Source organism: Dermacentor andersoni, chromosome 8 (genome assembly GCF_023375885.2).
Source record: "Dermacentor andersoni chromosome 8, qqDerAnde1_hic_scaffold, whole genome shotgun sequence".
NCBI lineage: Eukaryota > Metazoa > Arthropoda > Arachnida > Ixodida > Ixodidae > Dermacentor > Dermacentor andersoni.
Genome location: NC_092821.1, coordinates 131,582,229 through 131,598,484, shown reverse-complemented (window position 1 = coordinate 131,598,484; position 16,256 = coordinate 131,582,229). Strand labels below are relative to the sequence as shown.

The following is a 16,256-nucleotide window of genomic DNA, read 5'->3' as shown; positions in this document are numbered from 1 at the left end:
CACACAAGAGTGACAGACTGTAACCAACGATGTGTGTGCCGTGTTATGTGCCCTCTATCTCTTCTCCCCATCTTTCATCCCCCCCATCCCCCTCCCATGTGTAGGGTAGCAAACCGGTTAGGCAAAACTGGTTAACCTCCCTGCCTTCCTTCTCCACTTTTTCCTTCCTTCCTTCCTGGGTATTATCTGTGCTGGGCCTGATTTACGAAAAATATCGCAGCGTGTCGATCAATTTTTTGAAGATAAGTCCCCGTAATATACGTCCGGCGAGTCCTAGTGAGGCACAACCTGGAAGTGTTGATTCTGAATAGCTTGAAAAGGTGCCATGTTTGATCAATCTCAAGAAGTGAAGCGGCAATCATTCTCTTGACATATTTTATTGTACGATTTCTCTAAAAAGTAGAATATAACGATGCCATTGTCTGTACATAAAAATACCTTCATTCGTCGGTTAGTGCATGCATGCGGCGTTTGTTGTATAGGCACGCGCGCTCCTGCAACTTAGCCAAGGACACCACTGCTTCCAAGAAGGTTGGTCAGTATAGGCAGCCAGTGGCGTAGTTAAAATTTTTCTCACGGCATGCGGGTGGGGAGGGAATGGGGTAATGGGCAGGTCTTTACATTAAAACAGATTTCACGGAGGCTCACAGGCCCAGTGGGCCAGTCGCGGACTTAGACACTGCGTGGAATAGCAATGTGTGTTATCTTCAGGTCTCTGCGTACGCGGAGCCAGCAGTCTGCTGGCAAGTCCGAGAGGTGGGCCCTTTTGGGGCCGGAGTCAAGGCGCTCCACTTTCTCCTTGACCACGCCGGTGAGCCTCATGTAGTCGGGAAGGCTGCAGTCCCGCACCCTCTCCATGGCTCGCTGGGCCGTGGCCTGGGCCTCGGCGTCGGTGACCGATGCTCGCTCCCGCAAAAGTTTCAGCAACCGAGGACGGTTGTGCAGGTGTTCGACGACTCTTGCCCACTTGCGGATGTCCTCGCCCAAGACGAACCTGGCCGCCACCCTTACCGAGCGGCGTTCTGGCGCATGATCTCCTGCAGCCTCTGCGAGGGTTCAAAATTTCGTAGAGAAACAGCAGTGAGCTTGCGCTCGAATAGCTCGCGTCAACAACGCACCTCGCTCGGAAGGCTACCTCAATATGAACGGAGGCTGATCTCTGAGGCTACATGGTGGCTGTGCTGCGTGTGCGCTAAGATACTGTTGACGCTTTGGAAGACATATTCGTCCCAACGTGGGTCCGTATATTAACGGGAATGTTATTACGCTATAACTATATACACATATATACATACATACATATATATATATATATACACATACATATATATATATGCATACACGATCAGCAAGAACGTCTCACGCGAAACTGCACTTCCTAACGAAGGAAGAGCTTTGTGCATTTAGCTGCAAGCTGTTCAAACACGCCGGCCATGACGTCAGTGGCCGCTTTCTTCCAGTGCAGTGTGGGAACACGGTTTTCTAGATAAAAGAAAATATTCTCTCGCACGGATTTGTTTGACATTAGCATTTTCTGGCGCCAAGAAGCGAAAACGACATACAAGACGGAAAGCTCGCTCTATCATTGTTCGTTTCTGCAGGTAGTTCCCAAAGGTAAATAATTTTCTCGGAAACAGCACAGCTGGTATGTGCCTCGTGGATAGAATCTAAAACCATTTTTCAACTTGAAAAGCAGGCGCCTTCCTGTGGTAATGTATCGTGCCTCGTACATCTGCACGAGGGATGTAAATGTACAGACGAGTTCATACTCATATTCAATACGATCCAGCAGATGCACATAATATGTAGCTGTCCGACTACTTCTGTTCTTTAATTATGACCGAGGTGCAATTGAACATTCAGGTTAAGAGATGAACCTTACCTTACACGGATCACGACATATCGCCAACACGGTTACTGACCTGATATTTCGAAGTCTATTTTTTATTTTGCGTCAACTGAAGGCACGAGAATTTTCAAACGCGGAAAAGATGTGGTCGTGCTTACTGCATTCCTAATGATTTATCGCAAAAGCTTTTCTGCAGTCAGTTCTGGTTTCGTTTCGGCGGTGTTGAGACTTTATGACGGAGAAGGCGGTAGAGCGACGTTTCGTCGCGCCGACGTTTGCTAGTGACAGTGCGACGTTTCGACACTCGATCCGGCTCTCTTGGTCGTCCGTAATGCAGCTACTCGCAGCGAGCGCCGTCGTAGCAGCACAGCGGACGACTGAGCGAGTCGGGGCAGCCGTCAAAGCGTCGCAATGTCCGGCTCCCCCGTGACCAAGTACTGTGTCATAACGTCACAAGACGCTATCTTTGTGGGAAAGCAAACCAAAATCGACAGTAGAAAACAATGTTTCGAAAATTATTAACAGCAACCTGAGGCTTGTGAATATATCTTCGAGGGTGCAGAGCTTAAGAACCCGCATTTAATGCAAAGAAAAAAAAAAAACGATTGTGCATTCATAATTATAAGGCATGTCAGTAGCCCGTCAAGAAGGCAAGTTGCTGGGAAGTAGCTAATGATTAGACAAATTGCGGAGTTGGAAAGTCGTACTTTTGCAATACAAGAAACGTCAATGTTTCAACGAGTGAAGAATTCGTAAAACAATAATGAAGGTAAAATAATTAATGCAGACTAGAGAAGAGTTCCCTCACTTGTTCCTCAGGACGGGATGCATTATGGTAGAGTTGCCCACAAAACTCGCTAGAGCGAAGCTTTGTCGTCCAGCTACCACGGAATTATGGGTACCCACGGATTAGTGTAATCTGTATTTCGTGGCTTGCGGCGTTCTTCTGACTTGATTATCGTGCCTAATACATATACATTTTGTGGCAGTTATACATCTTGCTAAGCAAAGGAAAGTAAGGCCTCTACATGCATGAATAATCATTACGAATTGTTGCATTTATCCCGCATTATTTTTCGGGAGTGATCAAACATATCGCACAGCCGAGAAGCGAGATGGTCCAAAAGTAGTGCAAACCTATGCACTATACGCATTCTGACTGTGACCGAAGCAACGTGCTTGCAGCTTCTGTAGACACGGCAGTCGGCGACAACCCACTGCAGTGAAAACCGACCAAGCTGCACCCACGAAAACATGGAGTACCTGACCTTGAAAGAGCGGTGGTAGCTGGTGTCCACTCACTGCTTGAGTTACTTTGCTTTGATAAAGTGGATGCTCGGAAAACTAGACAATGAAAGCTCGCTGTTTCAAGCTGGAACATTGCTTTTCTGTCTGCTGATATCAAGATCAGCCACAAAGTTGGCCAACACATTCAGGTGTAATAGTAAAATCAGTCATCCTCAGAGTAATCCGTATACGGAGAAACGGCCGCTTCAAGCACGCGGAACCACCTGACGTCACCAAAGTAAGCGAAGGTAATTGGCTGCCTTTGAAAATTGAGCTCGAATCGGAGAGCATACGTCTTCAGGTTCTCACGGACCATATATAGCGGCAGAATACCCACTATAGTAATTTTTGCAAGAAACTGCGCTTTGAGAGGTCTCCGAGAACGGCGACACTCGTATCATCACTGAGGTTTCTACTGGAAATTCCATCACGGGAACATTCGCATTTATTAGCGCTGTTTAATTTATTTTCTCGCGAAATAAACGAAGCCACACTGGTTGCCGCTTCCATGCCTTAGGGCTTGCACTCAGGAGCGTGGCCGCGGCGCAAGCGCGTGAGGAGGTTCCGAAGATTTGATGTCGCAATAAAGAAAATCGAAGAACGGTGGATCTTACCCTCATGGCGGCCACGGACTCCGCGTCGTTCGCATTGCTGCCCGTGTCGACATCCCTGCGAGGTGGAGCCAGGATGATCCCGAGGAGGTTCCGGTGAGTGCAGGCGCAGTCAATGAGCATGTGGAGGTGTTTCTGGCTTAACTTGAAGCCAGCCAACCTTACTCTAGCAATGTTGCCGTTCCTCGACAGCGCCCAGATCACCAAATCGTACATTCGGGCGCAGTCACCACAAGAACTCGTTGTCACTGCGGGATCACAGGTCACCATTTCCACGTGCGTCAATGTCGAAGACTTCGCTATCCAATTCAACAAGGTGCGGAACGCGGGCTGAGAAATCATCCCGCAGCAGACCTGGATTGACGTAAAGGTGCCGCGGCGAGAGAGTGCCTCGCAGCATGCGTTTAAAAGATTCGGGTCGCGTTGGGCGCTCAACTCGAAGCGGAGGTTCTTGAAGTTCAAGGTGGAAAGCCCCGCGGAGGCCAGTATATATATGTTGAGCGCGTTCTCAGATGTCACAAAAAGGTTCATGAGGCAAACGCGGTTGCCGAGGTTTAATTCCTGAATACTTTTGCAGAGGAACGCCAGATCAGACCTGCCCGTGCTACTCACGATTAGCGGCACTTCCTGGAGTAGCAACTGCTTCAGTGTCATGTTGCTGGCGACATCTTGTAATAGAGTGCGACAGTGCACTTCTTCCATGCCCGGCAAATAGAGGCCCAACTCGTGCAATGTGGAAGTCGTCCGAAGTACCCTGCTCCAGGGTAATAGCCACTGCGCCACATTATATCCTGGCAGTGGGGAGCCATTCAGGAACTGGGCGCGGTAAGGTTGGGATGGCCAAGGTAGTAGGAGGCGTCGTAGGGTAGGGCAGCCAAGAACGACTTCGGCGAAGAGAGCGGTCACTTCAGTGCTGAAAAAACACGCATGAAAAGCGAAGCTTGAGAAGGTTGTGCGAGCCCAAGTCAAGTACCATGTTGGCTTATGAAGAAGCGAACATGAATTATACCGCCTGCAGATTAACTGACATTTAGACGTCGGCTGAATAGATTCGCTTAGAAAGGCAAGCTCAACATGGCTAGAAACTATTCATGCAAATTTTACAGATGACGCTTCCAAAGGGGCACTCGTATTTGGCTGTGTGGAAAGTGGTAATGATGTGCACCGTAGATAAAGGCAGATGTAATTTCTCAACCATTTTGTGATGAAGGGCGCATTCAATTTCGTGTCATTTTCATGCGCGCTTTAGAGTCATAAGTAAAGGGGTGTGTTACTATGAATAAAGCTGCAAATTGCCCAAATCAAAGTCGCAGCCCGATGCTGCAACCGCAAAACTCGGGCGTAAGAGTTAGGATGAAGGCCAGGGGAGGGGATGGGTAGGGCCCGGGGCAGGCTGTCCCGCCTGTGCTCAGCGCAACCGTTCTTGCACAACCAACGCAAGAATGACGTGGGAACTGTCACATGCTATATTTCATTCGTTCCATTGCTCGGGCCATATGCTTATATTAACGATCATCGTCGACGGTTTCTGCATGATTTCTTCCCTTCGTGCATACCAAATTACTGTCCACCATGTGGCCCCCGCGTCTCGACTACGCTTTATGGACGCCGCCCTGTTTGTTTTGTTCCCGGAAAGCGCTAATTGATTCCGTACTTGTGCTTTGACGTGCATTCAGCATAATACTAACCACAGCTTCGATTTTACTCACCGATTTCAATAAACAGCGGTAATGTCATGTTATGCCACAGCTCTTTGCTCGAGGGCAAGCGATATGAAGTGCGCTAGAGGAATGCCCTTATATGGAAACTGTCTCTTCTCCCTCCTCTATACAGGTCTATCTGCGCCCTCTCCGGAATCGCACGTTAGCAGTAAGCGTAGCGTTGCAGTTCGCGCAATGCATTCGAAGGGGGTTACGGATAATTGCAGCTAAGAGGCTAATGTGGCGACGCCCAGTGAGCTCCATAGGGCATTGTGCACATTCGACGTGCCCGGGCGGAGAGTCCGAATGGTGAGGAATGCGACATTCGTTAGACGATAGAACACCTCTTTTGCCTCTGCCCGCGATTTGTTGTACAGAGAAAATCCTTGACATACATCTTGTCGATTTGTCGTAGGAACATCAACTGAAAAGATTCTATTGGGACCTTCGCCTAATCATTGTCATCAGCCTGATAGTCTGAAGGCTCAAAATTTTTTGTATGAGAGTGAACTGGACAAGAGACTGAAGAGCCTTGGAGCGTGCAAGATTCTCACAACTACCTTCATCCTTATAATCAACGTCGTCTATTCTTTCGACACCCTTTGCCTCAACGCCGAGTAGCAGGCTAGAACATTGATTCAGGCCGTCTTTCAGCTTTTCTATTATAATAAATACCTCCGTCTCTCTCAACGCGATTGGGTTAGAACGAGCTTCTCGCGTCGCGTTTTTTTCTCTGAATCGCTGCTGCCATGTATAATCCACACGCTTTGAACCACCCCCCGACATTGTGTGCCAGACAGCAGCAGCCACAGCACCAGCAGTGGAAAAGTTGAATGAAGAGGTCAAGAAAGCTTCGCTGTAAAAATACGAGTGGTTACTTACAAGATTTCGCATCCGATGGACACTTCAAGAGTGAGTTCTTCCAAAGGGGTCGCCCTGCAGAGTGCAGTGATCAGGGTCTGCCAGAGAACTCTGTTATCGCAAACACAGTCGTCACTCAGCGTTAGCTTCTTCAGGGTAGGGGCACGCTTGTTCAGGTAATAGGCAAATAGTTGCCCAGGCGCACCGTGGAGGCCAGCCTTGTACACACAGCCTCCTACAGCTAGGTCGGCTATGGTGCTGTTTCCTATGAGTGCCCAGACAAACTGAGGCACGTATTCTGGATTCAGTTTCAGAACCTTCACATCAAGCGTAGTGAGATCTATGAGAGCGCGTGCCAGAAGTTGGCCATCGAGAATTTCAACCGTCGGGTAGGGCAAATGGCTCTCGGTTTTGAAGACCAGCTCTTCTAGTGATGCCAGAGAGTCGATGAGCTTGCCGACGTCAACGTGATTGTTATCCCGCAGAGGGTTGCGATGTGGAAAGTAAACAGTCAAGCTCTTCAAGGTGGGACAGTTGCCAAGGGCTTCTCGCACGTGGCGGGTGCAGCATGCGGAAGCGTATACTTCCAAAGAAGTGAAGCAGCGATGACATGCGAGGAGATCCTTGGCGAGCATGAACGCCGCGCTTTTCACCGCGTCGTGCGGTTGATCCCAGAGTGGGTAGTTGCAGGTGGAAATCTGAGTCAATGCCAGGCGGGCGCCACCGGCATGTCGCGTGTCCTCGCAGAGTTCTAAACCGGCACCTAGAAGCACTTTGTTAATGGCATCTTCGTGCTCGAGCAAGAGGCATCTGACGCCGCTGCCCATGGTGCAGGGGACACACTGGTGGCTGCGCGCCATTTCAGTTTCGTTGTAGCGCGTGCCGATTTTTCGTTCACGTCGTTCACGTCTTTCGTTCACGTAGGTGGAAGCTAAACATGCAGGCCGTAATAGGTGTGCTTCCCGCCTCGGCGTCGCCGAATTCGCGAATCGGTGTTTTCTGCGCCAGAGAGAAAAGAAAAAGATCAACGAGCAAATTAATAGAAGACGTACAGTAGAAGGGTGCATTGTTTCAATTACGTTAGACCTAAAAGTTTCTACTCCGGGCGGCCGCGCGCGCCCACCCGAATCGCTGTATCTAGAAAGTCATCTGTAACGGGCACAGAGTCCGCCGTGTGCTGTGTTTTCTGGACTTTGTTCGTGTTTATTTTATTTATTTATTTATTTATTGATACTGTGAATCCCATCAGGGATTGTAACAGGAAGGGCTGTATGTTATACATAGGAACATGGTATAAGGTGTTACTTACTAAATCTTATACAATAAAAAACTTGGGCATATAACAATTTGATTACGTGATTATACAAGAGAATAAATAGAACGGAGAGGTTATGACAAAGATAATTGCAGTTACAGAAACCAGTTACAAGGTCAGTATTGAGGTAATAACAGTCACGCAACTATCAAGGTTACAATAATGCCAACAAGAAAAGAAATGTAATGCATCATTGCCGTAATTATAGTCAAGCACAAACACCGTTAAAATAACAAGGCAACAAGGAACTACGTAAATAATGTGAAGAATTATTGCTGCAATGCGTATAGTTGATCCGCAATCAGGGTACCAAACGTATCTAAGGATGAGCTGTCAGTGATACTTGTGCTAAGATTATTCCATTCGCGTGTTGCCCTTGGAAAAAAAGAGTATTTGAAAATATCAGTGCGGAATGGAAATTCGCTTAATTTGTGTGTGTGTTTACGACGAGTTATTCTATTCGATGACGTTGATATGTATTTCATAATAGGGAGTTTAAGTTGATTGTGTATTAACTGATACATGATTTTCAGTCTAGCAAGCTTGGCTCTGTTATGCATGGTTAGAAGTTCTGCCCGTTTCAGTAATGATGTTGGTGAGTCTGTGATGGAGTGTTTATTATATATGTATCTCAGCGCTTTTCGCTGTACCCCTTCAAGTTTTTTGCGAGACTCAGCATCAAGGTAAACAACTGTGCTGACTTCCTATATGTCCACTCATATTTAGTCGCAATCGATGCTTCCCGTTTCGGGCGAAGCTGCGACTTCATTTATAGAAACAAATTAAGCAACATTCCAACTATTACGAGCAACAGTTGTTCACTAAACAGTTTGAAACGTTATCGATGACGCGTTGCCACCTGGGTAGCTCGGCCTGGGGTGTCGTCATATGGTGTATAGCCGTCAGTTGATGTGGGGCGGCTGAAAACTGCGGGTAGCGGCTCCGCTCCTATTGGTAGATGTGCATTTGTAAGACCTTATAACAAAATTACACGCTTTCCGCGGAATGCCTCACTTAATGATCATCAGGACCCACCATAACGACTCAGTACGTTTGTACGAAATCGCGAAAATTGTTTCAGGCTTATTCGATCGCAATGCACATAAAAACTATAAAATTTGAAACTAGCGACACTCTTTTCCCTCGGTAGTTTCCTCCTCGATTCACCTCCCCCGCCGACTGCGCACGGCACGCTTTTTCTGCTGGGCTCCAGCGGACGGCCCACAGCATGCTATGGAGGCGCGTTATTTTGGGCAGTCGCGCACCCCAGTGGTGCTGAAAATTTTGGCAAATGTTAACAGCGTCGATAAAGCTGAAGGCAACGATTATGAGGAGGTTTTTTTTTTTTCTCAAAGCCGTATGAACGGGTTTTGTACTGATGTAAATGGACTTTGAGGAGAGATCTATACTCCATACGATTTTTCTGCCACATGATGAGATGCTTTACTTTGTGCGTCTGATCTAGTATTTCTGTTGGCACATCGCTCTTCGCGTGGCTTATTAAGCGAACACCTTAGGTAGTTGTTTCAAGATCGCGTTGTGAAGTATACAAAATATCATGTGACCCAAGGAAGGCCGGAAGCGAACGAGAGCATGTCCAGCCGTGTATAGGAGATGATTGCTGCTTAGCAAAGTTAATGGTTACTTAGAGATCGTATTAAAGTGTATTAAGGAGAATTAAGATCGATGAAGGAGGATGAGGGCGGACTAGGGTGAAATACGTTGCAGTGCCAAACATTACTGCCTGCTGAATATTCTCTGTATTACCACATCATGGCCACAATCATGATTGTTCCACCGTCGTAATCAAGGCGCATTGTTGAAATGATTGCGGCTCGTGTTCGATCAATGGAAAGAGTTTCTCTACTGAACAAGACCGCAGAAAGGTTGTTTGAAAACATTCGCTAATAGAGCGAAGATTACCGGCCTCTGCCTAGATATCGATACCAACAGCAAGCGTACGCAAACATGTTGGTTGCGAATGAACGTTGCAGTCATGCGCGGTGCTTAAAGTCACAATATATATATATATATATATATATATATACTCGACAGGAAAGAGTAAGCGAAAAGGCTGGCAACTGTCACCGGAGGGGGTACGACGCTTTACTATTCTTCAGCAGGGAGGAGGAAGAAACAGAAATTGAAGGTACGAAGAAGGGGAGGTAAGAAAGAACGGTGAGGCGGAGCGGTGAACGGAACGGAGAACAGAGCACACACACACATCATTCACAGTAGGGCCGGTCGCTGCACCTTAAGTTACTGAAGAATGTTAAAAGACGTAGTGTCAGATATTGCCATTTGAAGAACAGGAAAAAGCTGCGAACGTGAACCTAACTTATAGAAAAGTAAGGAGAGCGCGATGAGTCTGATCGTGTCGAGATGCACAACCACTGAGGCACAAACATTCGTCTAGTGTCCTGCCCGACAGCTGCGAAGGAGATGATAGTTCCTCAGTCCATGTTCACCACTAAAAGTGTCGCAGATAAAATGCAGCCCTGCGTTTCGCAGTTCTCCTGAACAAATGTTCGCGAAACCACGACAGGAAGTCGCACTTGAAATACCTTGTTCGACAAAAAGTATATGCTGATGCCGCAATAAAGAGAACGGTCGTAGTACGCGACAGTCCAAACGCGCCCCATCGCCGAGGTCAACGACCCGAACACTCCCGGGAGTTGCTCTACTACCATTGAACTGCGCTAGTCTTGAAGCCGTGGTCCTATGTAACCGGCGGCTGGTTCGAGTGTGGGTGGAAAATCAACCGGAGAGTTATGCTTTTCTTTATCGCACCTCAAGTGTACAGGCAGACAGCGCGAGTGAGACAACGAGCAAATATTTTCGACACATAAAAGTCGAGAATCGTTTGCAAGGCTGTTGATTTCGTTTTGTAGGTGTCTCGGCTTCGTCACAGGATAGATCAGGAGAAGTTTTACTGATGGCGACTTAATCTGGCTGTAGCTTTCTTTTTTCGACGCCAACGTTCAGTCACGCATTGTATCGACGTAATCATATCACGATAGGGAAACTGGTGGGATGCGTAGTGGCGCGGCTATCGTCGCGGTCAGCGTAACCAAGAACACGCTTTCGGACCTAAAGCGAAGTTCGCTTCTCGGGTGTCGCTCGACCTTAAGTCAGCTACCATGACGTCCAGTACTGACACATGTACGATTTGATGATATTGAGGTCAGCTTCGCACTTTGGCTCCGCGAAGGCCACTGTAATCTGGTTTCACCGTTTTGTTCCAGATGAAAAAAAAAAAAAAAAAAGAAACATACATTGCGTTGCTCAATTACAAGTGATAGTGAACGTTCCCATCTGTAGAGGAAGTGTACCTGCTCGTCCAAAGGTGCAAGAAGGTCCCTGAAAGCCAGTTGCTTGACATAGCAGAAGGGGTAAATCATCTACACAACGCTAACAGTGGCGAATGTGCTACTAACATTGTAATTGATTGTCAGAACACGAACTACATGTGGCTCGTTGGGTAGTGCGCGCAAAGGATCACGTATGCATTGCGCCCGCTAGCTTTGTTACCCTACTGCTGGAGTATAGAAAATTAGTTCTCATGAATACGTCAGTCAGTAATGCTCAGAAAACAAAGAAAAAACAATGAAATATTGCCCTTGTGGTACCGCAATACCTGGCATGGATGGCCAGCTTGGGGAACGAATATGTATGTCGCTTTGAAGTAAAACACGGCACCCCATTTATTTTTTATTTTATTTTTGTAGCAACTGCCTTTTCTAAAATTTCGAGTGCAATAAAATGCAACGTAAACGACCTCTTAAGCGACATAAAACGGGCAATGGAGAATTAATTTCAAAATTCACCTTCTAGTGGAATGTGAATGTCACGGGTAGCCGTGGTCCACCACACGCGCAGTCGCAGGGCGAGTGATGGGCCAATGGAAATCAGGTTGACGTCACGGCATATAGTCACGTGGCCTGCACGCGCACCCTTTCGACGATTTTGGGAGAGGAGCCCATCTGAAGACCCATTGAGCTATGTATTGATGGTCGCCTTCTACTCCTTACCGAGTGCTGACGTATACGTTACGGGCGATGGTTCACCGCTCATGCAACCAGACAACTGGACGTGGGCCCTTGCACCGACACACGGCACTCCCTAGGAATGTTGCTCAGAAATGTCGTCGAGTGCAGTCGCAGCCGTCAACAATCGGAGACGTGTTGAACAGCCTACTGGCTCTGAACGAAGAGTCTCGGAAGCGAAAATGAAGACAGCGGTATGGCATGAGTAACGTCAGTCATTCCAACACGTGACCGCACCAGAGAGCCTGCCTGGGCTAACTACCAGCTATAGAGCAAGGAAGATACCTCTGCGCCGAAAGAAAAACACGTTAAGTACAAAAAAAAAAATCTTACTCATCCAAGGCACCTCTCGAATCGATGTTATGCTTATGCATTTATTTAGTCACATACCATACAGGCCCACTTAAGGGCATCGAGCAAGGGGGCAACAATTGCATGACAAAAATAGGAAAGTGCAGCATCGTTATACAATATTAACACGCAACAAATTCAGGTTATCACGGAATGTTTCACAATTGGAGACAGATGCAATAAGTTCCGGGAGCCCGTTCCAATGTGTAATAGCTCAGGGCAATGGTGATGAGTTAAATGCCTGCGTTTGACCTGGGATGCGCATGAAACTAAGTGCGTTGTGAATGCGTCGAGATGCGCGCACAGGAACATGAAGCGGCAAAACAGTGAAAGTTGCTGCTATAAATGTACCTGTCAAACAGACATAAAAGAGCAATAACGCGGCGATTTTCTAATGATTGAAATGCAAGGACTTGTTTTATTCGGTTAGAATGCTCAAACGATAGTCGGAGTTGCCAGAGATGAATCTAGCTGAGCTATTCTGAATGGCTTCCAACATACGGAATATGTAATCTTGTTAAGGTGACCATGTCGATGAAGCGCATTCTAGTTGTGTGCGAACATAAGTGAGATATGCTTAATTTCGTACATTGGAAGGCGCATTGCGCAAGTTTCTACGCAGGTAGCCGAGAGATTGAGAAGCTTTGTACGAGACAGTTGCTACAGGCGGTGTCCAGGATAAGTCCGATGAAAGATAAACGCCGAGATGTTTGTACGATGCGGCTGTCGAAACTACGGTATTATTAATCGCATAGTGAAACACTGAGTTAGTGCGCTTTCGACTAAACGAGATTAACTTGCATTTGGAGGCGTTAACGAACATCTTCCATGTTACGCACCATCTATAGGTTAGGGTCATTTCGGAGAGTAATGTACTCATCGAAACATCTAATATTGGGGTAGATGACGCAGTCGTCAGTGAATGACCGAACTGAGGATGCAAGGCTAGCGGGCAAGTCGTTGATGTATATTAAAAAGAGTAATGGACCTAGCACACTACCATGGCGGACAAGGAGTGTGATGGACGCAAAGGTTAGACGAAATGTTGACCACTGTATATTGCTGACGCAAAGACAAGTCACGTAGCGAAGAGAGTGTTAATGAATCAATACAAATGGCGGACAATTTGGAAATCAACCGGCAATGAGGTACAGTGTCGAACGCCTAAGCGAAATCAAGAAAGCAGCAATCGGCTTGATCGTTAGTGTTCATGTTAAAGTGAAGGTCAATCGTGAATTCAATTAACACAGTGTCACATGAGTACAGCCTTTACTGAAGCAATGCTGATTAGAGAAAAAAAAAGGTTATTTGATTCAGGGTGACCGTAGATTTGAGAAGCTAAACTATGTTCAAATGATATGCAGCATATGTATTTTAGTGAAATGGTTGGATAATTACAGGGCGAGTGCTTGACACCGCATTTAAAAAGAAGAACTACCTCACCAATCTTCTAGTCCTTAGGCAGCTTACCTGAATGTAAAGAGTGGTTAAAGAGGAGACGCAGAAAGCGACTGGAAATAGTATTCTACAGTATATTAAAGTTGATGTGATCAATGCCATATGAAGTAGAAACCGATTCGTGATGAGGTACGCGATACCTTCGGCAGTGATGATTGGAGCCGTGAAAGGGAAAGGTTGTTCGGGAACAAAGGACACATTGGAACAATCTTGCTGTGTAAAAACAGACGCAAAGTATGCATCGAAAGCAACCGCAGAATATTAATCAGAAAGCAGAGATCGTTTTGAATCGTGTATTGTAATGAGATTAGTAGACTAGTAGTAGTAGAATTTTTTAAGATTTGTAATAAGTGAGGGCAAGTCCTGCGAATATTTCTTCTTGGTTGCGCCTAATGCTTTACAATAAACTGGTAAGCTGTTCTTGTATTCATCTCAGTAGGACGCAAAATCCTGACGTTTCGCAGCATTGTAGAAACGTCTAGTGCAGTTGTTAAAACCAGGTCTAATACGTTAGTACCACGGGTGAATTGGTTAAATCGAGAAAAAAACTAACTGCCCTTTCATTCTGTGAAAGATTACCTGCGAAGCTGTGTATGTGGGCCCCTTAATGGCGAACTGCACCTCCACCGCGGGTCGGCCCGGCATTGCCCTATCTTCGGTGTCGGCACACGCATGGGGAGTGCTTAAAGCCTGCTTCACCTCCGTCGCGGGTCGGGCCGGTACTGCCCTATCGTCGGTATCGGCCCAGGTATGGGGTGAGCTTAACGCCTTCTACAGCTCCGTCACGGGTCGGCCTGGCATTCCACTATCTTCAGGTTCGGCTAACGTATGGGGAGTATTTTGCTTACCACGCCAACGACACGAAAGTTTCCTCGGACGGTAGAGGTATATTGCTTCGCTGCAAAACTGATGAGGCGCGACATGTGGCAGACCAATCAATGAGCGGATAATTGAAATCGCCAAGAAGGTATATTATGTCAGTTAAACACAGTTGTGTAGCTCGCTCTATGTCATCGCGTATTTCCTAGAATAAGAACAATCCGCGCCCGGTGGGTGATAACATATGATCCTAAAAGTATTTTAGCGTGACATGCGACGCATCCAGCCCAAGTTATTTCTATAGCAGGGTTAGTGTCAAGGGGAAACTATAAGACTGAGTTTTTCACCACTTTTAGAACACGCCGTCTCCTCTTTTGCAAACACACCACACCGATATATGTTATTGTTGTCCTTATCTGGGAAGAATTCGTCATTAGTTACGTCAGGACAGAGCCATGTTTCCGTGAGTATTAATATGTCGGCATCACTATAATCTAAAGTACAAAACTCATCCCTCTTAAGCAATAGACTTCGAATGTTATCAAATGTCTCCTCTTACGCGTGCGCGTGTTAGTCTCATGCTATTTCGTAGACAGCACAACTACGTTGCCAAACTGATAAAAAACGTAGGTATTAGTATCAATGTGAAGCTTATCCACGGATAGCTTGAACGGTTTATTTTCGGCCTTATCGTATCCAGAAGCTTGCGGAGCGCTTGTCGCGTTTTCGTACAAAAAAAATCTTCGGTATGCAAAAAAGTGGACCCCTTAAGCTTACGTGCATTTGACAAAATCTGTTCTTTGTCCCTTAAAAAGGTAAACTTGGCAATGACAGGCCTATATTTATCCTTGCTAAGTCTGTTCATGCCTGTGCACTCGCTCTAATTGCGAAGTTGTTACGGAAATGCCGAGGTGATGGGAACAAAACTTCACGATACACTATCTTCCGAGACTGCCCGATTCCCATTGGGGTCATCATCTAGGTCAAAAAAGAAGGTTAGAGATACGCAACCTATCTGCCGCATCATCGCATCTATTCGTAATTTTGGACAGCTGGTTAGTCACATGACGTAGAACATCAGCCGAACCATAGTGCGGTCACAGACAGAGAAGCATTGGTTTCGTCCAGGGAATTCACCTCGGTACTTAAACTTCTAATTTCGTTGTCAGCCGCTTTCAATTTGTCCGACATGACGCGAAGGGCGTCAGCATCCGCACCAGCCCCGTCGGCAAGACGTGCAACATCGGCTTTGTGAAGCATTTCTACTTTGTGCTTCAGCCGTTTAATTTCGATCTCGGTGGAACCATGTTTAGAAAGTAAAGCTTCGCGACTTTTCTGCAGATCACGTATTTCATTAAGGGCAAGAGCTGATGCGTCGGCCTCCGACATATTCGTAGGACCAAGATTCGACTCCGCATCACCCGCTAGCATGAATAAAAGTTCGCGCATGGTACTACATACGTACGCACAACACAAGACTCGCTGCAAAGAATCCCTAAGCTCTGGCGGGCACGGCACCGCACGGTTGCTACCTCTTACACAAGAAGCATTATTCAAGCGACCAACCTGAAAGAGCAAAGGCCGTAAGCGTGGCCTCCTTCCCGCGGTGTCGAGCCCCACCCGGTTAGTGACAGAGTGACAGTTATATACCCGGTACTGCGCAGACCATCTATCGTGACGGGAGAGGCATGTTGCCAGATGAGAAGCTTTAAAGTTTGAAAAACAGCGGAAAGACAGCAGAGAGGACAGAAGCGTATCGGATCCCCCTTTCCTGTGGTAAACATCAAGTCGGACAGACGGGCCACTGCGTTAATGAAAGAGTGAAAGAGCACATGTACTGTCATGACCACGCTAAACAGGGTTGGCTTTCTGCCCACTGCTGCACGTGCGGATGTAAGCCAAGATAAAAAAGATGTAGCATCAGTGCAAAACACAGTGATCATGTCACGCGTGAAATAA

The 16,256-nt window shown here is 46.8% G+C and overlaps 1 protein-coding gene across 1 annotated transcript; it reads right to left on the bottom strand.

The window, feature by feature from the left end:
- Positions 1–358: 358 nt before the first annotated feature.
- LOC129383262 (uncharacterized) lies at positions 359–15,952 on the bottom strand. The gene is made up of 4 exons (XM_055067638.1): positions 15,864–15,952; positions 6,330–7,307; positions 3,751–4,660; positions 359–1,046 (listed from the first exon to the last, which is right to left on the bottom strand). The coding sequence occupies exons 2-4, from the start codon at positions 7,166–7,168 to the stop codon at positions 1,008–1,010; spliced, it is 1,788 nt and encodes a 595-aa protein (XP_054923613.1). The 5' UTR covers positions 7,169–7,307; positions 15,864–15,952; the 3' UTR covers positions 359–1,007.
- Between the last annotated feature and the right edge of the window lie 304 nt (positions 15,953–16,256).

What these genes read in the sequence shown, in the direction of transcription:
- LOC129383262 (XM_055067638.1), bottom strand. Translation starts at nt 7,168, where the DNA reads ATGGCGCGCAGCCACCAGTGTGTCCCCTGCACCATGGGCAGCGGCGTC. An exon ending in TCCATCGGATGCGAAATCTT is followed by an intron (nt 4,661 to 6,329) that starts GTAAGTAACCAC and finishes GTGTTTTTTCAG; the next exon opens with CACTGAAGTGACCGCTCTCT. An exon ending in AGTCCGTGGCCGCCATGAGG is followed by an intron (nt 1,047 to 3,750) that starts GTAAGATCCACC and finishes GAACCCTCGCAG; the next exon opens with AGGCTGCAGGAGATCATGCG.